Below are 24,080 nucleotides of genomic sequence, written 5' to 3'. Positions count from 1 at the left end.
TAGAGTACCCAGTTACAATAAACAGTTACAGGGAGTCCTTATATATTACAAAGATTTGGTTTTATTTCTCAGATGTTTCTCCAATAAGTAGGTATTCTACTAATGCTCTACTTTGCATCAGTTTTCACTGCAAAAGATGTGAGGGAGATTCCCACACCTGAGCAGTTCTTTTTAGGTGACAAATCTGAGGAACTGTAATAAAGAATAGAATTATCAGACACATAGATGAACACAATATGTCAGGAAAGAATCACCATGGCTTTTGTAACGGGAAATCATTCCCCACCAGTCTTCTGGAATTATTTGAGGGGGTCAACAATCATATGGACAAGAGTGATGCAGGATATAGTGTACTTGGGCTTTCAGAAAGCTTTTGACAAGGTCCATCACCAAAGGCCCTTAGGCAAAGGGAGCAATCATGGGATAAGAGGGAAAGTCCTCCTATGGATCAGTAACTTGTTGAAAGATAGGAAACACAGGGTAGGAATAAATAGTAAGTAAGTTTTCACAGTGGGAAGAGGTAAATAGCAGAAAAAGATCTTGGCGTCACTGTGGATAGTTCTCTGGAAACATTTGCTCAGTGTGCAGCAGCAGTCAAAAAAGCTAACAGGATGTTAGGAACCATTAGGGAAAGGATAGATAATAAGACAGAAAGTATTATAATGCCATTCTATAAATCTATGCTACGCCCATACCTTGAATACTGTGTGCAGTTCTGGTTGCCCCATCTCAAAAAAGATATATTAGAATATGGAAAAAGTACAGAGAAGGGCAACACAAATTATTAGGGGTATGGAACAGCTTCTAGAGGAAGAGAGATTAAAAAGAGTGGGACTGTTCAGCTTAGAAATGAGACAACTAAAGGGGGATATGATAGAGGTCTATTAAATGGTGACTGGTGTGGAGAAAATGAATAAGGAACTGTTATTTACCCCTTCATATAACACAAGAACAAGGGGTCAACTTTTCATTTTATTTACTTTTAGCAAAATTAGACCCTTGTGCATTATTAGATGTTTCTTTTCCCTTATAATATTGCCCTTGTCAAGACTGTAAACAACTGATAAAAATTTAGTTCTAAATTATTCTTTACACATGGTCCATGTTATATCTAAGTTGGCCTTGTTTCCAGTTCTGGTAAATAAAATTCTCCATTCCAAAAAGATTGACAGCAAATCAAGGTAAGTAAAATAATGCTATAGTGCATGATGCCTGCTTTTCTTCTCTTCATAGGCTTTCTGCGTTTACCTAACTCATCTTTATAGAGCTTGTAGACTGTTTCACACAGAGCAGGACACACAGCAATATTATGCAATACACTGGGAAAGATTTTAGATTTCAGGTAACATCACTAGATATCAGACAGAGCGTATTCCCATGTTGTTAATATAATAGTTTTTTCTATTTTGAAGCTGATGCATTTTACTAATAAAAGGCTAGAATTTTGTCCAATTCTTGTGTTTTATTTCTTCCTAGATTTTGTTTTGAGATGTATATAAAATGTAATGGTTCAGGAAGCCATAGATTCAATTCAGCTGTGAAGAGAACTAACCTTGTATTTTAAAAAAGTCTTTTGGTTAAAAAAAAAAAGGGGACTTTTTTTCTTTTACAAAAGTTCATAAGCTGTATAAGCCTTTTGCCCTCTGAGCATCTGAACTGAAGCTATGGTGGGCCACTCAGAGAACTGGTAATGGTACATAGATTAGTAGTGGGCAACCTGCGGCCTGCGGGCCCCATGCGGCCCATCAGGGTAATCTGCTGGCGGGCCACAAGACAGTGTTTACGTTGACTGTCCGCAGGTCTGGCTGCTCACAGCTCCCAGTGGCCGGGAATGGCGAACGGTGGCCACTGGGAACTGCAGGTGGCCGTGCCTGCAGATGGTCAATGTAAACACTGTCTTGTGGCCCACCAGTGGATTACCCTGACGGGCCACATGCAGCCCGCGGGCCGCAGGTTGCCCACCACTGACATAGAACCTTTCGCTTTAAGGTCATCCAGATCATACTGAGTAATGACATTACCCTCTGTAATGGCCAGTTGGCTTGTTAAGTATGAATAGGCAGTCTCCTTCCAGTTCATGCGAGTGAGAATAGTGAGCAGAGATATTGCACGGGCACGAAGAATAAACTCCTCCTATAGGTGATTCCTCTAGCACAGTATTAAAGCACATTAGTAGTGAAGTTAATGGTCCTTGTACTCCTGATGTCCCTGTTCTGTGGATAAGCATATGACATAGTTTCCAACGCTATCAGTCTGGCATCTTTCATGAGCACTAAAGTGACCTGAAACTTAGTTGTAGGGATTCGAAGCAACTGTTTTATTGCTACTTTTCTCACTTAAATGTCAATCTTTGTCAGTTTTCTCAGTTTGCAATAAGGTAAGTATATGGTCTACTAGTGGGTAATGAGGCCTCTGGTATGTGAATAGGCAGGTTTCGGAGATCCTGAAAAAGTGTAGTGTGGCTGGTTACTTTAGCTGTCTGTGTTAGAGTGTCTGAAAAGCACTCAGGCATGTGAGCAGTATCTTAATGCAATTATAGGATACTGACTTCCTGACTGACAAGCTTCTTTTCCATAATCAGATAAACTGTCCTCTGTACATACTACAAGGATAATTTTTGGTTAGTTGTTGCATTGTATGCCTTGTGTTGCCCACGATGTGTTTGTATATAAAACCTGTTCAAGGATGATACTTACTGTCATGAAGCCTGTAAGGAAAAAGTAAAATATTTCTCCTAACCACAACTAAATCCCAAAGTAATCAAACTCCAAAATTAAATCATGGGTAGTTCAGGGTATTTCTCTCCATACAGACAACCGATAATCATCCAGTAGTGCTTTGGCATATTTTAAAGTACTTAGTTATTTCCCATTCATTGGAATCAGGAAAAGTATTATAGAGTTAATAGGTAGCAATTAACGTACATAACAGCAATTCTGAATTAGAGAGGGTACATGAGAGCACTGAACAGAACAGGGATCGGCAACCTTTGGCACGCGTCCCGTCAGGGAAATCCGCGGGCACGCCGGGATGGTTTGTTTATCGGCAGCATCTGCAGGTTCAACCGATCGCAGCTCCCACTGGCCACGGTTCGCCGTACCAGGCCAATGGGGGCTGCAGGAAGTGGCACGGGCTGAGGGATGTGCTGGCCGCTGCTTCCCGCAGCCCCCATTGGCCTGGAATGGCGAACCGCGGCCAGTGTGAGCTGCGATCGGCCGAACCTGCGGATGCTGCAGGTAAACAAACTGTCCCGGCCCGCCAGCGGATTTCCCTGATGGGCTGCGTGCCAAAGGTTGCCGATCCCTGGAATAGAAGATGAACTACGAAAAATAGGACTCCTTGCCCTGAAGAATTTACAACCTAAAGAAAAGAGTGACTAGGTTCCAGTAAAGGCCCGTGCACTCCTTAGCAATGGGACCTAAATTGTGTAGCAAGATTCTTGGATTCTGAGGCTCTTTAGCACAGCACCCGGGAAATTTTGTGACAGTTTCACTTGCATTTTAGAATGCACGGTTTTTATCAATCACATATTTAAAAAGTGAATCTTATGCGCAGTACAATTTGTCCTGTGTTGTTCATTTTGATATTAAATGGAATTAATTTTCTGCTGTCCCTACATTTCATTTTTGATATGCCAAAGATTTTTGTAGTGACATTGTATAACTGCATTGCCGAGATAATCTGGGGCAAACTTGTGGAGGTTTGTTTGCTGACTAGGTAGCATTTGGCACTTTTGCATCTAGCTGGGCATAGGAGACATTTGAGGATTGTGGGATAAGCATGTTAGCTGGTAGTTTCTGCTAAAAAAAAAAATCATCAGTCAGATCGTTAACATAGTGCTGATATTTAAATTAAAATGTTTAGTGTTAACGATCTATGAAAGTGAATGAGACAGCACTTTCAAGGCTATTGTTTCAGGCTGTCTGCAAACAGGAACACAGCACTCAGGAAGTGTACACTGGTCAGTGTTTTCGAATTGTTTTCTTTACACCACCAAAGGCTAGATTTTTAAATGAAAGCTTGGATTCTGCAGCACAAATTTCTAGCCAGGGGAGGATTTCAGAGAAAATTCTGCACCATGATTTTACAGAAGGCAGGGAGCTCTGCATTGGATTGAACAGAGTGAAACTAATTTACAGCCCCCTTCACAGACAACAGAGCCTGGAAAGAGGGGGGGGGGGAAATAATTGGAAACGACATAAACCAAGAGGGGTTAAGAGACAGAAACAAAGAGCTGAGCAGGAGATAGGAAGAAGTCTTGAGTTCACGCTATGTCTGCACAGCAAAACCTGTGCACAGGCCAGCCTAGCTGAGCTAGTTTGAGTCCCGCTAGTGCAGGTAACAGTAGCAGTGAAGATAGCACAATGCAGGCTTCAGAGCGGGCTGGTGAGCCAAGTTCATTCCCAGAATCTGTACTGTTCTTGAACTGTCCGTGCTGCACTCTCTTTGTGGCTGTGGTTATCCACACTAGCCCGTGCACAGCTTTTGTTGCACAGGCATAGCAAAAAGGAGTCGGAGTAAGAGGGGAGGGGGAAGGAAAGATGCCAGCCACAGATGGAGAATGGAAAAACGGGAGAGGAGCTGCCTAGCACCAGCCATGTGTGAGGGATGAGAGACAGTCTGTCAGGAAATCAGCAGAGGTAAGAGGTGAATCATCTAACCGAGTTGGGGAAGGAACCAGAAACAGTAGCAAACGGGGGCTGGGTAGAGGAGGGATGATGCTGAGTTATTGTATGTTCTTATACAGTATCTTTGGTCACATTTTATATTAAGGGTATATTTATAAAGGGTTGGAACTGATTCATAGATGTTATAAGCATGTTACCGACATGAGCAATCAGTGTTCTAGGCTAGATGGTTATACAATCTATAACAATTGATTAACCATTTATTAAACCATCAGTTAATTATTTAACCCTTTATAGACTGTGTGAAATATACTCTTTGTATAAAGTGACTATTTTGGGGGTTTTTGCAACAGTGATACTGGGTTGTTGCATGTCTTCAGACAGTAACGGTCCTGGGTTACTGCACAGTGTTCACGCATGTGTTTGCTAAAAACACTTGCATCAAATGAAACAACGCAGTATTTAATGCAAGTAAAATGTATCTTTCATTGCAGACTAACTAAATGGTTGTGCCAGTAATTGTTTCAGTTCTCCCTCTAACTGAACCACTTTCCCAAAGCCTCTGGCTAAAACTGCAGCTGTGCTCATAAGTGCTTTGCAGATGTCCAGCCTGCTTTGAGGCTTCACTAAACAAAACCAGTTCCCAACTCAGTGTATCTTTTTTCTGGTGTAAGGAAAAACTCAAAGTAGCCTGGCGGGGCTGGGGTAGTGACTGTTCTGTGAAGTTCCCCCACCAAGGCTTTCCAGTGGCTGATCTTGAAAGACAAATGCCATTCCCCTCTTTCCTGCCTGTGGCACTTCTCGGCAGTGCAACGATAACTGGACAGCATTTTAGTCCAGAAGTGACACTGGGATTAGTCAAATCCCAGTTTTAGCTGTAAGTGAAAGTAAAATTTCCAAAATACCCAGGGATGGAGTGTTGGAGGTGAGATTTTCACTTTGATTTCCTGCCACCACGTCATACTTCCAAGCCATGTGGACCCTCCACATCGACTCCAATCCCCCATCTTCCCTCCTGGAAATGTCCCAGGTAGATCACCTCTTCCCTTCCCATTTCCTACTTACAATCCACCACTACACAGACACCTGATGGATTTTAGTGCGGGGAGGCTGATTGGCCTGCAGAGTTCTCCTCTCATGTAGCAATAGGGTGTTTTATACCCACTCCCACCCCACAGGTGCACCCCTTTCCCCGCTGGGAGAGCGAGACTGTTGAAAAGAAAAAGTACTACAGGTTTTGGATTTCCTTTGGAGATTCATTAAATATGTGGAGATTTTTCACATTCTCTCTACACAATGGGTGTTCAGGATCACTGCATATTGAGGAAGAATTGGACTGGTACACTCACTAAGTCAGAACAGCTGCACATTCCATAGTCCTTCGCTACAGAGAAGAGTACTAGGAACTCCGGAGCCTGTGAGAACACACAGACTACCTGACACACTGTACATTTACCTCCTGACCATATAGGATATGAAATCTCCAAAAGATCGCTCAAAAAGCCTCTAAAATGTTCCTGCAAAATATATGGTCTTGTGCAATATCCCTGCATTTTTATGCACAATTATCCGAGTTGCATGCATAAAACAGGTGTCTCCTGATGTACATGCTTCTTGCAGGCACTTGGAAAACATAGGCCATATTTTCATGATTTTTTCTTTCAGTGACAGAGGTGTCTTCACCTTCTAGGACAAAGCAGTAGCTAAAAAAAGCAGTCTATAATAGCAGTGTATCCACAAGCATTTTCTTCTGAGTGTAGGTGTTTTTCTAGTTACCTTTCCTTAAACTATTTAGTATATAGAATAGTGGTTGTTCATTTAACTTATTTTGAGATGACTTATTTCTAGTGCACTCATGCTGCCTACGTTTCTGCTTAGCTGCTTCAGATCTCTGCCCTATCCACATTTCATTTTCACTCTGTACTAACTCGCATTAACTTCCTTCTGCGCTTTCTTCAGAAAAGCATTGTGCCAATGCGACCCCAGTGCACTGTTGTGGTATTTAGAGGAAACTTTTTTTTTGTCCCTCTTTAATATCACCAATTTTATTTTGTTGTGCCAATGGAAAGCCAACCCTCCCATCACACGCAAGGAGCCACTAGCTTAATGCATAATAATTTGCTATTCATATGCAAGGGTGTATTGCTAATAATACTTGTACCGCTGCTTCAGGCCTATGAAAGTTGTCTGCAATTAGCTGAGGCACGTGCTCGCTTTGAGGAGTTTTGTATTCCTATCTGTATGTTGCCAGCTACTATTAGCAACAATGTGCCAGGCACCGACCTTAGCATTGGTGCTGACACTGCCCTGAATGCTATTGTGGAGGTAAGACTGCATATCCTTTGAAAATTAAACTGTACAATGTCTGTCTTTGTTGTGATACTAGCAAGACCTTGAAACATTTAGATTTCTAAAATATTCTAGTTTAAAATATTAAGCTCCTGTGATCAGAAGGTAATCAACATTTTCCAGATTGACTGAAGATTAATCTAATTAAAATTAATCAGTTACGTTGGCTATTATTTAGATTGTGTTTTGGTGTTTTAGATAGTGGCATTAGGGTAACTATTTCAATGCATTTTTAGAACCTTTGTATATTTGCAATAAGAATAAAGTATATAACATTTTTTGTTTAAAATAATTTGCTTAGAACTACTTTGCTATATTTAAATGAAAGAATAAAAACCCATGCACCTTAAAAAAAAGCAAATGACCCAAGGAATGGACCAATGACGGAATAAGATCCCAGTTCAGCAAACCACATAAGCCCAGGCTTAAAGCATGAAGCACTTCACTGGGACTAGTCGTATGATAAATGTTAAGCACATGCTTAAGTGCTGTGCTGAATTGAGGCCTAATGACTGCAACACTTAAAGTACTGCATAACGAGAAAGTAAATTTTACAAGTTGGGTACATCAAAACTTGGCTTACAGCGATGGCACTTCCTTTTATAGTCAAACTGCATTGAGATACAACTCCTGATTACTGCTGTACATGTTTCCATTTAAATTGCCAACAATTTGTTTTCAAAAGGGCTGTATGACCAAAATAATGCACTTTGCACATTGTGGGCCTGCTCCAGCTCCCCTTGAAGTCAGTGGTTCACGGGGATGACTTTGGGTCCTTAGTTGCCTGTAATCCTTGTTCTTATTAGATAGAACACGTGTGCTCTGCCATTAGACAAGGTACAGAATCCTTTTATTCTCCAATTCTGGCTCCTCAGCATCACTTTAAAAATAGAACATTTTTAGTGTCATTTGGTGTCTGAAGATTTTGTCATGAATTTCAATTAGACCAGGATTTGTCCCTTAGTCCTTGCTTACCATGGCATTTCCCCTAGTCTCTCATTGTTGTATTGGCACCATAATAGCTCCACCAGTTGTGGCAGAACTAGCAGAATCTAACTCTGCATACAGCAGGTAACATGGCTGATATCAGTGGGGCCAAAGTCTTCAATAGTGATTCACCTGGCAAAGACTGAAAATGTGAGAAGTACCAACAATAAAAGTTATAAATGGTAGATGGCCACAGACAAGGTAGAAAATACCGACAGTTGTTGCTTCTATCCCACTGCCTTTTATTGTAGGCCACACAGCTTTCAGTAATGCTTCATCCGTGTTATTGCTCTCAGTAAAAACTAAATGAGGACAATTATGCCCAGGCTTGCAAAAGTTATTTACTTGTTCCCATAATATAAGAACTAGGGGCCACCAAATGAAATTAATGGGCAGCAGGTTTAAAACAAATAAAAGGAAGTTCTTCACACAGCGCACAGTCAACCTGTGGAACTCCTTACCTGAGCAGGTTGTGAAGGCTAGGACTATAACAGGGTTTAAACGAGAACTGGATAAATTCATGGAGGGTAAGTCCATTAATGGCTACTAGCCAGGATGGGTAAGGAATGGTGTTCCTGGCCTCTGTTTGTGTCTGATGGACGGCAGGAGAGAGATCACTTGATCATTACCTGTTAGGTTCACTCCCTCTGGGGCACCTGTCATTGGCCACTGTCAGTAGACAGGATACTGGGCTGGATGGACCTTTGGTCTGACCCAGTACGGCCATTCTTATGTTCTTATGTTCACATGTAATTCTCTTGAGTTCTGTGGGTCTGCACCATTGTCTTGGAGCCAGTGTCTTTGGTTGAGATTGACAGTAGTATAGTGTTGCTTTTTGCATCTTCTTTGAATACCAGAATTCTTAGGAGAGGCAGTGTGCTTCACGCTGTGGTAAAAGATTATCAGAATTTGGCCCTTGAGTTCTAACCTGCTTCCGATGCTGACATTGTATTTGTCTTTGGGCAAGTCACTTACCCTGTCTGAGTATGTCCCCCTCAGCAATAAACGAGGAACAGTAATATCCTCCTAAAACACTTTGCCAGACCCTCAGCTGACAATTTATGCCAGCTGAGGATCTGCCTCTCTGAAAATACCAGATAAGCATTATTAACTAATATAATATGACAGAAATGCTTCTTCCCTAAATAATATCCTATATACCAAGGAGAACTCAGTCCTGAAAAAGCTTATCAGTAACTACTTTTACTCACGAGAACAGTTATTAATGTGTGTAAGTGCTTGCAGACTCTGGACCTTTATATGTTGGAAGAAGTCCTGTAATAGGAAAGTAGGAGGATTAAAACCTTTCTCCAGCTTCCCAGATGCATGTGCGATCATGCAGTTAAAAGAGCAGCTTAAGCAAACAGACATTGTTATTCTTTACTTCACATTCTTCAAAAGCTTCATGCCAGAATTTTAACTCCTTAGTGCTGGTGGTTGATCACAGCCAGCAGAAATTGTTCTGTGAAACACTGACTCTGGTGTGAAAGGATTAAAAATAGGGTTGTTGAATAATTGCAGTTAACTCATGCGATTAGCTCAAAAAATTAATCACATTTTAAAGCATTTATCGCGATTAATTGCAGTTTTAATTGCACTGTTAAACAATAGAATACCAATTGAAATTTATTGAATATTTTGGATGTTTTTCTACATTTTCATATATATTATATTCTGTGTTGTAATTAAAATCAAAGTGTATATTATTTTTTACTACAAATATTTGCATTGTAAAAATGATAAAAGAAATAGTATTTTTCAATTCACCTCATACAAGTACTGTAGTGCAATCTCTTTGTCGTAAAAGTGCTACTTACAAGTGTAGATTTTTTTTTTGATTACATAACTGCACTCGAAACAATGTAAAACTTCAGAGCCTACAAGTCCACTCAGTCCTACTTCTTGTTTAACCAATCGCTCGGACAAACCAGTTTGTTTACATTTGCAGGAGATAATGCTGCCTGCTTCTTGTTTACAATGTCACCTGAAAGTGAGAACAGGCATTTTCATGGCACTCTTGTAGCTGGCATTGCAAGATATGCAAGGTGCCAGATATGCTAAACATTTGCAGGCCCTTTTGAGGTATCTCAAGTTTGGCAGCCAAGTCATTTTTGGACAGCCTGGCCTATATGTTTACTTCCCCAGCACCTAAAAGGCAGAATTTCCTTAGTGATGTCAGAATGTATACACTTACTCCCCATGAAATCCCAAGCATTGTCTCCAGGGAGTTAGAACTGGTGTGATCATAAGTCTGCCATTCGTGAAAGCAGCAGGGGTTGCTACAAGTATGCTGCTGTTTATTGTACATTGAGAGCTTACACTGAACAGTACTCAGTGAGGAAAAGACTAGAGACCACAGTATTGGCACAGTATAGGAACCAAGATAGCTAGAAAGGGGTTGCCATTGTAACAAACTGATGAAGTGCATGATCTGAACTAATATGTGATGTGTTTTGTTCTGGAGTTGCTGCTTGTTTTTTAAAAGAATATGGGATAGCATGTTTAGATCAATCTATTTGATCATTTGTAGATATATATATGTTGTAGCTCTGGTAGTTGAACTAAAGTAAATATACATAAACATATAATATAGTTATTTGTGCTCTAAACGCTGTAATTTATGATAATGTTAAATGCTTATGACTTTTTAATTTTTTAGGCTTTCCCATTTACCAGTTTAAACTTTATTTGTTTTGTGCTCTGGTAAGTAGGTATTTAGTACAAATATCAGGCTCAGAACCTGCCTTTATATATCAAAAAATAAACGATGCTAAGGCTGTATTTGGAAAAATTAATCCACAAGCAGAATGGAAGAACATCAAATGTAGAACTGCATCCATAGTTACTCATTCAAAAACTCACCAGAGGTCTAAGGGCTGTTTTTATGTTTCCTTCTAAATAAGTTGTTAATAAAGGGCAAGAACTTCATGATCTTGAATTTTCCAGATCCTTGCACTCATCTGCTTCCTCTTAATTCAGCTGGGCCCACAAACTGCATTTGCAAAATTCTATTTGCCCTCAAGGAAAGGTTTTTTGAGTTTAGGGCAATTATTTTTCAAATAGTCTTAGACTTGATCTGCTGCTATTTTGGGGTTTTCTCTTTAGTCCTCTGATCAGAGCTGTCAGTTTTTGAAATTTATTTTTGTGGAGGCTTGTTTAAGCTACTCACAGGCAGCTCTGGTGCTGTAAATCATCATTCTCTATGCTTCTTGTAAGCCAACAGATTTCCTCATAGTGAGCAACTTTTCTTATCTACGAATGGGTAAGATGTCGTTTGAGGTCAGTCTCCCATAATCAGTATGTGTTTATGGATATGAAGTAGGAGAAATTGGCTCTGTTGCTGCCAAGTCATGGACATTTGCATGACTAGCCCTCTGCGTAAGCAAATTGTGGATCAATAGACACCTAGGACTTCAGTCTCATAAATTCAAATTGTAAAGACAACTTCTTAGGAAGTGTACTTAAAACTCCTCAGTATCAAAGGTGATTTCTTCAGTCATGTGCACAATAAAAGTAGAGACTGGCTAAATTTGGATATACACCCAGATCAGAAAGCAAACTCCATTTTTATATCTCTATAAAACTCCAATATAACTACTCCAAAGTTTTAAGAATAAGAATGGGCCGCGAGATTAGTTTCTCCTTTAACATTTTCAGAAAGCAGCCAGATGGAAGGATAACACAAGCAAACATGATATTACCAAAACACCCGATTTTGAATATAGTGTCCAAGTGACCTGGAAGAAATATTTTCCTCCAGAATTAACAATTGACATGAGAGTGTGTATGTGCATATATATATATATATAGTAATATAGTTCAGTAATCTTATAATTGTGATAAAGAATCACATAATATATGGTAAATATCACAGTTGAGAGCCTGTTCATGTTTGCGTAAGTCCCTAATGTTCTGTGCTTTGGTTAGACATGCGATCGCATCAAACAGTCAGCCAGTGGGACCAAGCGTCGTGTGTTCATCATTGAGACAATGGGTGGCTACTGTGGTTACCTGGCCAATATGGGGGGCCTTGCTGCAGGTGCGGATGCTGCTTATATCTTTGAAGAGAAGTTTGATATTCGAGAACTCCAGGTATGCAGCTCAATCTTACTGAAATAACGTCTCTCATTGTTATATAGACTTTCAAAGTGTTGTCTGTATATAGCATTTAATATGTACATTGTGTTGGTGTTGGTGTACATTGTGTTTGGATGCTGTTCCAAAAGGGTATCTTAGCCTGAAGCAATAAGTGGCTACTTTTAAATGCATACGTGACACCTTCACCCCAGAGAATTGGAATATTATGCCAGTGTACATATTTTGTTGTAGTAGAACTTGTAGCCAGACACTCCTCATTCATGACATCAAGCACTGACTGCTGATGACCAAAAATTGAAACATCAAGTCACCACAGCACCATTAGGTAGAACAATTACATATTTATTCTTTTACAATCTGATTATTAGTACATAGTAATTGGATGGAGCTGGAGCAAAATGAAAAGGCCAAAAAAAGGATAAAAGGAAATACTTTTTCACACAATGCATACTTAAAACTGTGGAACTCCTTGCCACAGGGAGTTGTTGACTCCAAGAATTTAATAAGATTAAAAAAAAAAGAATTGGGTATCAAGAATATCCAGCGTTGTTAGTATTAATGATGACAGATTTTTGGAAGGGATATAAGCCTTCATGCTCCAGGGCCAATCTCTTAACTATCAGAGACCAGGATGAGCCCTAATGGGAGGGGCAGATTATCCCACAGCTGCCTATTGCTGAGTTCTTACACATTCTTCTGATGCATCTGGTGCTGGCCTTTGTTACAGGTGGGACACTGGATGGGATGGATCGGGGGCCTGATCCAGTCTGGCAATTCCTATGTTGCTATGTAAATAAAGTCCAATAGGTGCTGTGTAAATAAAGTCCAATCAGTGACATGCAAGTGACCTAAAGAGCCTATTGAAATAACACTGTTGTCTAGAGACATGAAGCAGCTAAAAGTTGTTGGTGGGTGTGAAGAAAAGAGGTTAATTTTAAACCAGGACCAGTAGCTTTTAACCCACCCATTAGAATTTGTCCTGGAAGCTGCAGGTCAGTTGGATTTTCACATTACAGAAGGGATTTCTTAAGTATTGCTGTGAACTTGGAATCCTTTATAGAAAGTCTTTTGGTGAAGGAGGCAATGATCATCACATTTGCTTTGTGTGACTCTGTTTCTAGGCTAATGTGGAGCATTTGACCGAAAAGATGAAAACCAGCATCCAGCGTGGTCTAGTGTTGAGGTGAGCAAAGGTCATTTAATTAAACTGCACCATCAAAATGAGTAATGTTTTGCAACCCTCACTGCTGTTTAAAACCCATGAACAGGCTCTATTTAGTTAGTTATAGAAGAAAGGATTGTCAGTGGAAGAAAAAGCAGATCTTAGAAGCAGATATAAAATCTGTTAAAATCAAAAGTCCCACACCCATTCCCATTTTAACTCTTCACATCCTGTTAATGATTTGGGTTCTTAGCTTATCCTTCCAAGTGCTGCACAAAGTGTTATAAGGAGGCTGCACAAAGGTCTCATCATTTATTTTACTGAGGGTGAAATTCCCCTCTGTGCACAGGGCCAGCACAAGGCCTATGCAGCTCTGAAGTGGTATTTATCCCTCAGAATACATATAAGGTGGAACACAGGTCCCATGCTGGCCCTCTGCAAATGAGTGAATTCCATCCTCATTTCTTAGACTACATGTTGTATTGGAGAGCATAGCAAGCTAAGCCACGCAACTGAATAAAAGTTTCCTGTGTCAATTACAAGTTGACTAGCATTCACCCTGCTTTAACCTTAGTGCCCTGTGACAATGTTTTTGAACTATTTGTTTGCCCCTTAGGGAGAATTCTGGTCTGTCTTTTGCAAAAGCAGCCAACGGGATGTTATCATCAGCTCTGTCTGCCTAATGCCGCAGACAAGCTGGATACTTTAAATTTTTTATGATGCTGTGGCTTGATTTATAGAAAGGTTTCACCATATCTTTACTGGTCCAGACATCATCTCCCTCTGTACCCTCCTATGTGACACCAAAACTTAGTCTCCATTCATTTTATCAATCTACTTTTCAAAACCCTCAACCTCCTCAATCTCAGGCCAAGGCCATGCTCTGTAAGTAAAAAGCAACAGAGGGTCCTGTGGCACCTTTAAGACTAACAGAAGTATTGGGAGCATAAGCTTTTGTGGGTAAGAACCTCACTTCTTCAGATGCAAGTAATGGAAATCTCCAGAGGCAGCTATAAATCAGTATGGAGATGACGAGGTTAGTTCAATCAGGGAGGGTGAGGTGCTCTGCTAGCAGTTGAGGTGTGAACACCAAGGGAGGAGAAACTGCTTCTGTAGTTGGAAAGCCATTCACAGTCTTTTGTTTAATCCTGATCTGATGGTGTCAAATTTGCAAATGAACTGGAGCTCAGCAGTTTCTCTTTGGAGTCTGGTCCTGAAGTTTTTTTGCTGTAAGATGGCTACCTTAACATCTGTTATTGTGTGGCCAGGGAGGTTGAAGTGTTCTCCTACAGGTTTTTGTATATTGCCATTCCTGATATGACTTGTGTCCATTTATCCTCTTGCGTAGTGACTGTCCAATTTGGCCAATGTACATAGCAGAGGGGCATTGCTGGCATATATAACATTGGTGGACGTGCAGGTGAATGAGCCGGTGATGTTGTAGATGATCTGGTTAGGTCCTGTGATGGTGTTGCTGGTGTAGATATGTGGGCAGAGTTGGCATCGACTGATTTATACCTGCCTCTGGAGATTTCCATTACTTGCATTTGAAGAAGAGAGGTTCTTACCCACGAAAGCTTATGCTCCCAATACTTCTGTTAGTCTTAAAGGTGCCACAGGACCCTCTGTTGCTTTTTACAGATTCAGACTAACACGGTTACCCCTCTGATACTTGACGCTCTGTAAGTAGAAGTTCAAGAAGGTTCAGTTACTGTCCTGCAGGTTAACCCTTTGGAACTCTTCCATAAGTGAACACAACCGATCATAGTTCTGAAGTTGCAAGGAAAGCCTGTAAATAACTCTCATGAGACATGTAGTTATCAGGTACTGGACATTTTGCAACAAAAGAGTTCTAGAGTTTCTCAGGCAGTTGCTGATCAGCATGGCATATGATGGGAACAAGTGAGAATTTATAAAATCTACTAGTCTGAAATCCAGAGTCTCCATAATTTCGTCTGTAACTATTATTGTTTAAGGTCTGATACTGGAGCAAATGCCCTCTTTAGCCCACCGGTTTGGCAAAAACCTTTTCTTCTTGGCCTTATCTTGTCTAGGAAAAACAGGGTGTTTTAAAACATGTTCACTAATATCACGTGTCAAAATCCTAGTGTAGATAAGACTAACAAGGGTTAACATTCAAAATTGCCTTGTCTACACAAGGGCTCTAACAAACATGTTTAAAAATCACACCTTTCTTCCTAGTGTGCCCAGCCTTTGTCAGTCTGTGACCTCCACCTCTTTCATGGGCATCGCTTTTCAGCCTCCGTGGCAATAATCAGTTATAAAAGGAAATCGCCAAATGCATTCACCTACCCACTTCTCCTAGTTCAGATATGCTCAGACATTAAAAAGAACAAGTGACGGGGAGGGAACCTCAAGTTTGCATAGCCTAGGGCATCGGCTGTGTGTTGGAGAATAGGTTACAGTTCAGCAGCTGCTCAGATCCCTGTAGTAATACAGGAAGCTCAGACATTCAAAGTATTGGTTTGTGGCAGAGCAGAGACACAACCGTATGTAAAACAAACCTGTGGGAGAGTTGGAGAGGGAGGAGGAAGGTGAAAATACACATGACTTGCCACTCGTTTGAGGGCAAGAGGATAACAGAGTTGTCAGGGGTGCGACATGTCGCCTCCATCAGTGACTGTGCCTCTGTAAAGAAGTCTGGTAGTTAATAATGTGGATTTTAACTGGCCTGACAGTGTTGTTGTGGGGTTGTTTTTGTCTTGTTATAGGAATGAGAACAGCAATGAGAATTACACAACTGACTTTATCTACCAGCTATATTCTGAGGAAGGAAAAGGCGTGTTCGATTGCAGAAAGAATGTATTGGGCCACATGCAGCAGGTAAATAAAGTTACAAACTTTCCTCTGTATACAGCAGCAGGATTAATTTAGTGTGTGTGAACTGCCGTCACCATTCCAGGATTATGCACAAGTGGTCCTTCTTGCATCTATACCCTTTAGACCGGTGGTGGTCCTTCTTGCATCTATACCCTTTAGACCAGTGGTGGGCAACCTGCGGCCCGCGGCCTGCACGTGGGTAATCTGGGTAATCTGCTGGCAGACCGCGAGACGGTTTGTTTCCATTTGCATGGTTGCCTGCAGCTCCCAGTGGCCGTGGTTCACCGTTCCTGGCCAATGGGAGCTGCATGTTGCCCACCACTGCTTTAGACAAAATGAATGTTACTAAGGGTTTCCTCCATTGTTACTATCAACTCCTCACCCATTTTGGGGGGTTGGAAGGGGAGTAGAAGAGGGGTAATTTAGTTTTGCAGAAGGGAATTGCAGCAGATTCCCTCTTTTACCCTGTCACCTTTTTTGTTCCCCCCCATCCCTATTTTTAAAAAAGGGTGCTGTTATTTTTTAGTAGCTCACTCACTGCCTCTTACAAGACCTCCCTGCAGCTGCCAGTGCAGGAGCATCTCATCCCTGGAAGAGAAATTAAGTTCCTATAGAACATTTGTGTCATTGTTCACTTTTTTCCTTTTGGAGGAGAGGGGAAATAGTCATCCTGTTAATCTTCACTATGATTGGCTTTGCCCTGTACAGAACTCCTAACTAGTACATCCCACACACCCAGATGGGGCACTAGTCAGCCAATAGCAGTATGAGAGTGCATAAGGGCACAAGGATAAGCAACTAGGAAATTTACAATGGGAAGCAGGGCAGGTCTAGGGGAAAGGGTGTTTAATATGAGACCCTGGGTCCCTTTCTAGTAGTGACTGAATATCTACTGGTTCATATGAACCATAACGTTTTAATTCCAGCTTTAAAGCTTCATATTTTGTTTGAAGTCTTAACCCTGTGCCAAAATTATACAACAGCTTCCCTGCCTTGTATCTAAGTACATTATATATTTGATATACTAACACTGTTCCCGCTTGTCTGTAGTGTATTTAGAACTAAATGCTAAGAATTTCAGTAAATGCACCCAAAACAGGTTATACATAGAAAACAGTAGAATCTGCTTTCACCTGAGGAGCATATAGTTAGATCCAGTTAAGAGCCCTGTTTTGACAGCTGGAATAAAAGCAAATAACTGTACCTTTTGTATTTTGTCAAGTTCTACGTTCCCATAGACCAGGGATCGGCAACCTTTGGCACGCGGCCCGTCAGGGAAATCCGTTGGCGGGCCAGGCCAGTTTGTTTACCTGCAGCGTCTGCAGGTTTGGCCGATCACAACTTCCACTGGCCGCGGTTCGCTGTTCCAGGCCCATAGGGGTTGCGGAAAGTGGCACAGACCGAAGGATGTGCTGGCCGACGCTTCTCGCAGCCCCCACTGGCCTGGAACAGCGAACTGCAGCCAGTGGGAGCCGCGATCAGCCGAACCTGCAGCCGCTGCAGGTAAACAAACCGGCCTGGCCCGCTAGCAGATTTCCCTGACGGGCCGCGTCAAAGGTTGCTGATCCCTGCCAAAGACGATCTAAAGCCCCTAGTGTCTGCTTGTCAACAGTGTTATAGATGCACCCACGTGGTAGTGGCTGGATGATACAGGCTAGAGGTCTCTTGATTACAGCCTCCGCCCTGTGATGCAACAGTACCAGCGCCCCTGAAGCACTGGCCTGGCCTGTTTGCTCGCTCCCTCACCAGTTCTTTATTCTGTCCTTTATTTGCTTCTCTCCTTGTGTGCATATTGCTTTTCCAGCTCTCTCTCTACTGCTGGAAGTTGTATTGTGCCATGTTACTCCAGTAGCAAACATCCTTCAGGCAGTGCTCTATAGAAGCACCTCACAGCAATGAGGTAGAAAGTACATGCAAATAAGCACTCTGCTGACGGGGAGAAGCGGGGGGTTAACTAAGTCCCATTGACTTTAATGGGAATTAAGCATGTCTTTATGCACGGATTGTGGAATTGGAGCTAGTATCTCAAACTGTCCAGGCAAAGTCCCCTCAAGACTCCCACATTGGGAATACTGGGGCTAAGGTAAAGCACTGGGGTATGTTTAAAAAAAATGGGGGGAAAGGAGGGAAGGAAAGAGGAGGCTGAAAGAGGCACAGCAGCCCTAGAACAGAGATGATTGGTGCAATGGAAAAACAAGAATAATGCTCCTGGTTGGTGCAAAATTGCAACTAATCTCTACTTACATTTAAACTTTGACAGGGTGGAGCACCTTCCCCATTTGACAGGAACTTTGGGACAAAAATCTCTGCAAAAGCTATACAGTGGATCTCAAAGAAACTGAGAGAAACATACCGAAGAGGTGCAGAAATATTTATGGCTATTTACCATCTCTCTCTTCCTTTTGTGTTAACTCCAGAAAAGCCAGCCTCTCTAGCCTTTCAACACGTTTGAGGAGTCTTTAAATACAGTAATGGAAGAATGTAGTTCTTACTGTCTTACCAACTTCCCCAGGCTTTGTTATAGAATATTGTTAATGTGTTTCTAGGTGGCAGTGACAAGAAAATAGCTCCTGAAGAGAGTTTGATACCTTAAACAAGGATTGTTTTTCTATGATTTGCTAGCCTAACTAGTTTTTTTTAAAATGCATATAGAAATGGATAGTTTTATAGTTACATGTATTCTTCCTTTTTTCGTTTTGTTTCTTGGTGGCTGCATGGGACACAGATGAAGGTAATATGACTTCTTTAGGATTCATTTCATCAGCTTCATGAAGCAATAGTGACTATAATAAATCTAATTTTAAATTGGAAGTTAAGGCTGCATCTCTTATTTGATTAGTAGTTAAGTACATTGCATCTTTACTGCTTAATCATTATAACTAATAAACCACAACACAGTGGAGGTTTCCCCTAACACTGTTAAACAACTAATGCAGATGCTATCGTTTACTTTAAAACTTCAGTAACAACAAAATTAAGAATCTTACCAGAACTTCACTCCTACATCCATTTGTTTATTACAAGAAAAGGGGTAATTCTCCCCCAAAGAAAATAACATTGCATTGTTATTGTTTATAGGAAAAGTGTTTGCCAACACCGAAGACTCAGTTTGTTTGCTAGGTATGCGCAGACGCAATCTTCTTTTCCAACCTGTGGTTGAGCTTAAGGATCAAGCAGATTTTGTGTAAGTGAAGGCGGCTCTGTGGGACCAGATGAGTACAACTTCCAGTCCTCCTTTTTCATCCCTCCTGCCCTGCTCCACGTCAGGCACTAACTTCACCAGATAACCCCAACCTACCTTTCAACATTGCCTCCTGCTGTTGCTAGGCCTATGATGGTGGCCTTGGACCATCCCCTCATCTACTTTTCCCACAAGCAACTGCATGTTTTCTCCAGGCTGCCCCTTTTGCTTGAGAAGAGCTCCCTGTGAGAATTCAAAGCTAATGCTGTATCTTCTTAAATCCCTCCTCACAACCTGTGTTTGCTGCAATGCCTGCAAATCACTGTCTGCTATTGTTTAGAGTGGCAACCCCTTGTGCCCAGTGAGACCAGTGTTACAACTAATTTATGTATACTCAGCCACCTCTCTTAGCATCTTGTTCTCCCCAACCCTCTCCCATCTGGCTTTTTATGAACCTGTTGGATTTTGTTTAATTGTTAGCCTGAGTTCTCTGGAATAGGGATTATCTTTGCACAGGGCCTAGTGTAATGAGGTCCTTATGTCTTGCTGCAATAGAAATAATAAATTGCTTAGAGTTTGCTGAGATGGGAGGGTTAGGTGGCAAAATAGCAAGATGGGGAGGAGATTGAATTCATGCATGTTCTAAGGCTAGCTGGAGATGTACTTGGAGGTCAAGATAATCATTTACTGTCTGCCGCAACCTCTCTCCAAAAAATTGTTAAACTAAAAAGCAAATGCATCCAACTAGTAACTTAATTTTCTACGTTCCTGTCAATGAGCATAGATGGCAGCATTACTCTCACAAAAATGAACCTAAGAATCATTGAATGCAGCAGAGTTGGTCATTAATATATGCTGATAAGAACTGCCCTTATAAAACTGCTTATAATTTGAATGAAGCCAACTTTAATAGTGAATTTGGTTCTTAGGGATAACGTCAATGGAATCATTTACACAGAATAGCTTTGACTTTTTTTCCCCCCTCCCCATCTTCTGCACAGGCACAGAATTCCTAAGGAACAGTGGTGGCTGAAACTTCGACCTCTGATGAAAATTCTGGCCAAATACAAGACTAGCTATGATGTTTCAGATTCAGGTCAACTAGAGCATGTAGCTAGGCACAGCCCAAAAGAAGCAGAAACTGGAGCTATCTAAGAAGAGACCATTATTTTAGATAAAGTTGTAATAGACCTACGTTGTGCGTAACAATGCTTTAGAATATTCATTACAGCTTTGTTTGTAACATTTAAATTATTGTACCAGCACTTTATGTGAATTCAGACATGCAAACATCACACAAGTTCCTTGCCCAGTATTATCCTAGGTTTAAAGCAAACCCTAGCGTCTAACTTACAAAATACCAGTAACCGGCCTGATCCTTAAGTTTAACACAATTCTATGCACTCAGTGTGATAAGTCATTCATCTAGCGCACTTTATCTCAGAGATAGAGTCTATACTCAGAATATATGTAGAAGGCTAGTTTTGTGTCAAGTTACAGAGTGAATTTATGTATCCAAAGTGGAATAAAAGAATTGTTGCAAACCACCTGTGTGACTTCAAGTTGTCTTAAAACTAACAAATTACAACTGACGACAGGAGAACACCACTGTTGAAAGTAGGAGCAATTTTTATTTGCATTCTAAAAAGGAGGCAAATAACTGCTCTTTCTCCACTTGTAGAACAGGGGGAGGGATTAAGAGCAGGGCATCTGCAGATTTTTCTGTACTGCATCTGCACAATGAAGCTGCATTAATTTGAACTACCCTACACACCTCCCCCCAGAGAGGAAGTAACACACCAAAAATTACTATTAAATGCAATACTAAAGCTGTTAACCCTGTGAAGATGGCTGTTAACCTAAAGGACACACACAGGAGGTTATGTCTACATGGCAGCTGGGAGATGCGATTCCCAGCTCATGCTAGCTTGGCCCCAGCTAGTGTGCTAAAAATAGCAGTGTGGCCATCGTGAAATGGCTGGTGGCTCAAGCTACCCACCCAAGTTGGATTCTGCCTGACTCGGAGGATGTACTCAAGCAGCTAGCCTGAACCACGATGACCACACTGCCTTTGTTAGATGCTAGAGCCAACCTCGTGCATGCAAGTTTAACTGAGCTGGGAATTACACCTTTCAAGCTGCTGTGTAGATGTACCTAGGGCAGGGGTGAAAGTAGAAATAGGGACTTACCAGTACGGGGCTGGGTTGGGGCCGGCTCTGGCCCCCGAAAGGGGCGGGGCCTTGGGCGGAAGGGGCAGGGATGGGGGGGTCAGAGCCTGCCCTGTACCATAAGTGCCCTCCCCCTCCCCCGCTGGGGTAGCAGCGGCAGCCAGTGGCTCCGGCAGCAGTTTAAAGGGCCCAGGGCTCGGCTGCTGCTACCATCCCGGGCCCTTTAAATAGCCCCTGGAGCCTTGGGGTACCGGCGGTGGGTCTCCAGTGGTTATTTAAAGGGCCCAGGGCAGTAGAGGCAGCGGGAGCCCCGGCCCTTTAAATAACCCCCGGAGCCCTGCTGCCGCTACCCCAAGGCTCCAACAGCAGGGCTCTGGCAGCAATTTAAAGGGAGCTCTGTGAGCCCCAGGCCCTTTAAATTGCCGCCTGGGGAAGCTAGGCTGCCTCGGTAAGCTGTATCGGGGCGTACCAGCTTACTTTCACCTCTGCCTTAGGGTAAGACTACACTGCAGCAGGAAGCACGTCTCCCAGTGTGGAGAGACAGACTCACATTAACTTCACGAGATCGATCACGCTAAAAATAGTGTGGCTGTAGCTGCTCTGGCAGAGGCTCAGGCTAGCCACCTGAGTCCAAAACTGGCTGGCTAGCCTGAGCTGCACTGTCCACATGTTTAGCATGCTAGCTCCAGTGAAACAAGTCTGTCGACCCATGCTGAGAGGTTCACTCCAAGCTGCAGTGTAGACATACCCACAGAAGTCATGCTAACTAACCTCAGCTTCTCTCAGACAATAGGAAAACCCTCAGTCACACCCAGGACCAAGGACTGTTTTCTGTGATCAGCTGAAACATGTGAAACCAGGTTATAATCACGATGGGTAAGTTACGTTGACACAGCGGTTTTTTCTCCACAACACAATTGTGGCGGTCTCAACATTTTAGCTGTGGAACCTTAGCCAAAAGGTAAACAAAGGACAAAAACAGCACCCTGAGAATTCCATTCACTACTCGGAGGAAGAACAACTGGCCCAGGGTCACACAGGTAGGAGCTCCATCAAAATAGCCCTGTTATGAATAAAACCACCTTTTCCCCTTCCTGTAGCTATCAATTATTAGCCATGCGTTGTATAGAGGACATGTTTTAATCCAACACTGCCACTCGATCATTAAAAATGTAAGTTGTAGTGTAGACACAACACAATGTAACAAGAATAGTTATGCGCAACTTATGGAAAACTCAACACACTAGGAAAGACTTATGAAGTACCAGTGTAGGTGTAACAAATCTGTTTATGCCCAACAATGGAGGTTTAAAAATACAGATATTGTAAGAAAACATGATTGAAGCTAAACACGTTTTAAAATTCAAGTCTTAGCATGGCTTTTAAAAAATAATTTGTATATTTAGAAGTTATTAAAATCCATATTTTTGTGCCACAGCAGTTAATGCTTATGGAGGAACTGAAGAGTTGCTTTAGCCATAGATGAACTAATAGTTTTCATTCTTAAATACAATGCAGTTGTAGAGATAAATCTTCTTTGGCAGAGTTAATTTCTTTGAGGAAAGAGCTGAGTGGCTTGTTGCATGCAGAGTAAAGAAGTTGTAATGACCTTTCACTTGGACCTTTGCAGGAAAATTAAAAATTCGAATGTGCCTTAGTCACTTATGAATTGGATTGTTTTATTTCTCTTAAGCCATTTTCAGTAACAAATGTTATCGTTTGACCCAGGATGGATCTTTGGCAATGTGCGGATTCTCTGGGCCTAGTACAGCCAGTCCTCGGGTGCTCTTCCCACCTGCAAGGTATCTGCAAGAGAGACAAATTATGAAAAGCCACCACATAACTGTTGAAGTGTAAGTCACATTATACTCATTCTGAAAGCAGCCTGACACGTTCTGATGAAACCTTTCACCTATACAGTACCTTCGCACAACCGATGTCAAATATTCTCATTAGGGCTATCCTGTACCATTATGCCTAGTTTTAAAACTGATCGATTTGAGCTAGTCAACTTTTGTTTTGAAGTATCTGAAAAAAAATCGGTAAGGTGTTTGTTTCTCCTTTCCCCCATAGTTAGCGCAGGTCCTCATATTTTTCAGCTCGGTGCTGAACCTAAGCAACAGAAAACAGGGGAACAGATGGGCAATGCCAGTTTTACTTGACATACTCTACCACCTCTTTTGCCCATGTGAGTGGATCTCTCAATTTCTCCCAGATTGAACTCTAACACACTTTAGCCAAGACAAAGAATAATCGCTTACTTACTGTAACTGGTTCTTCAAGACCCTATGCCCTTTCAGCTGTGTGTTTCTCCCCAACCTCACTTGGGGCAACTAACTTAATATGACGGGACTGGTGAGAACAATACAAAAAAAAAAAAAAAGAGGTGCACACTTGATAGCAGAGCAAAGGGCTACTCCAAAGAGCACACAAGGGCAGGATGTCACTTTCTTAAAAGGAAATAACATTCTAGCCCATTAACAGCATGAACACTAGTCAAACTGGTGAAGATGATTTACGCCTCCCTGCTTAAGAGGCACTGGGCACAGCAGTCCCTTGAGATTCAACATCCCTCAATTGTAAACAAAACATTTAATCTTTTAAAGGGACTGTATGTTTCTATGATTAAGAATGAGAGTGGCAGTTAAACTGCATGGGGTAAAAGT

At 41.7% G+C, this 24,080-nt stretch overlaps 2 protein-coding genes across 7 annotated transcripts in view; one reads left to right on the top strand and one right to left on the bottom strand.

Annotated features, from left to right (window-relative positions):
• PFKP (phosphofructokinase, platelet) overlaps window positions 1-20,793 on the top strand; it is an 80,670-nt gene extending 59,877 nt beyond the window's left edge. For 3 of the 5 annotated variants that reach the window (XM_054020996.1, XM_054020992.1, XM_054020995.1), the window contains 7 exons: window positions 6,801-6,953; window positions 11,892-12,056; window positions 13,184-13,245; window positions 15,957-16,068; window positions 18,326-18,425; window positions 19,144-19,249; window positions 20,248-20,793. In XM_054020996.1, the coding sequence (XP_053876971.1) occupies window positions 6,801-6,953; window positions 11,892-12,056; window positions 13,184-13,245; window positions 15,957-16,068; window positions 18,326-18,425; window positions 19,144-19,249; window positions 20,248-20,401 (852 nt within the window). In that variant the 3' untranslated portion in view covers window positions 20,402-20,793. The remainder of the gene's footprint in view (window positions 1-6,800; window positions 6,954-11,891; window positions 12,057-13,183; window positions 13,246-15,956; window positions 16,069-18,325; window positions 18,426-19,143; window positions 19,250-20,247) is intronic. The other 2 variants (XM_054020993.1, XM_054020994.1) reach the window with 1 other exon arrangement.
• A 1,889-nt stretch (window positions 20,794-22,682) lies between these two features.
• Window positions 22,683-24,080, bottom strand: part of PITRM1 (pitrilysin metallopeptidase 1) — a 46,784-nt gene continuing 45,386 nt past the window's right edge. For both annotated transcript variants that reach the window (XM_054020989.1, XM_054020990.1), the window contains exon 27: window positions 22,683-23,220. In XM_054020989.1, coding sequence (XP_053876964.1) covers window positions 23,127-23,220 — 94 coding nt within the window. In that variant the 3' untranslated portion in view covers window positions 22,683-23,126. The remainder of the gene's footprint in view (window positions 23,221-24,080) is intronic.

This window comes from Malaclemys terrapin, chromosome 2 (genome assembly GCF_027887155.1).
Source record: "Malaclemys terrapin pileata isolate rMalTer1 chromosome 2, rMalTer1.hap1, whole genome shotgun sequence".
NCBI classification, from domain to species: Eukaryota; Metazoa; Chordata; order Testudines; family Emydidae; genus Malaclemys; species Malaclemys terrapin.
The sequence above is the reverse complement of the archived record's forward strand: the minus strand, read 5'-3'. Positions and strand labels throughout refer to the sequence as shown.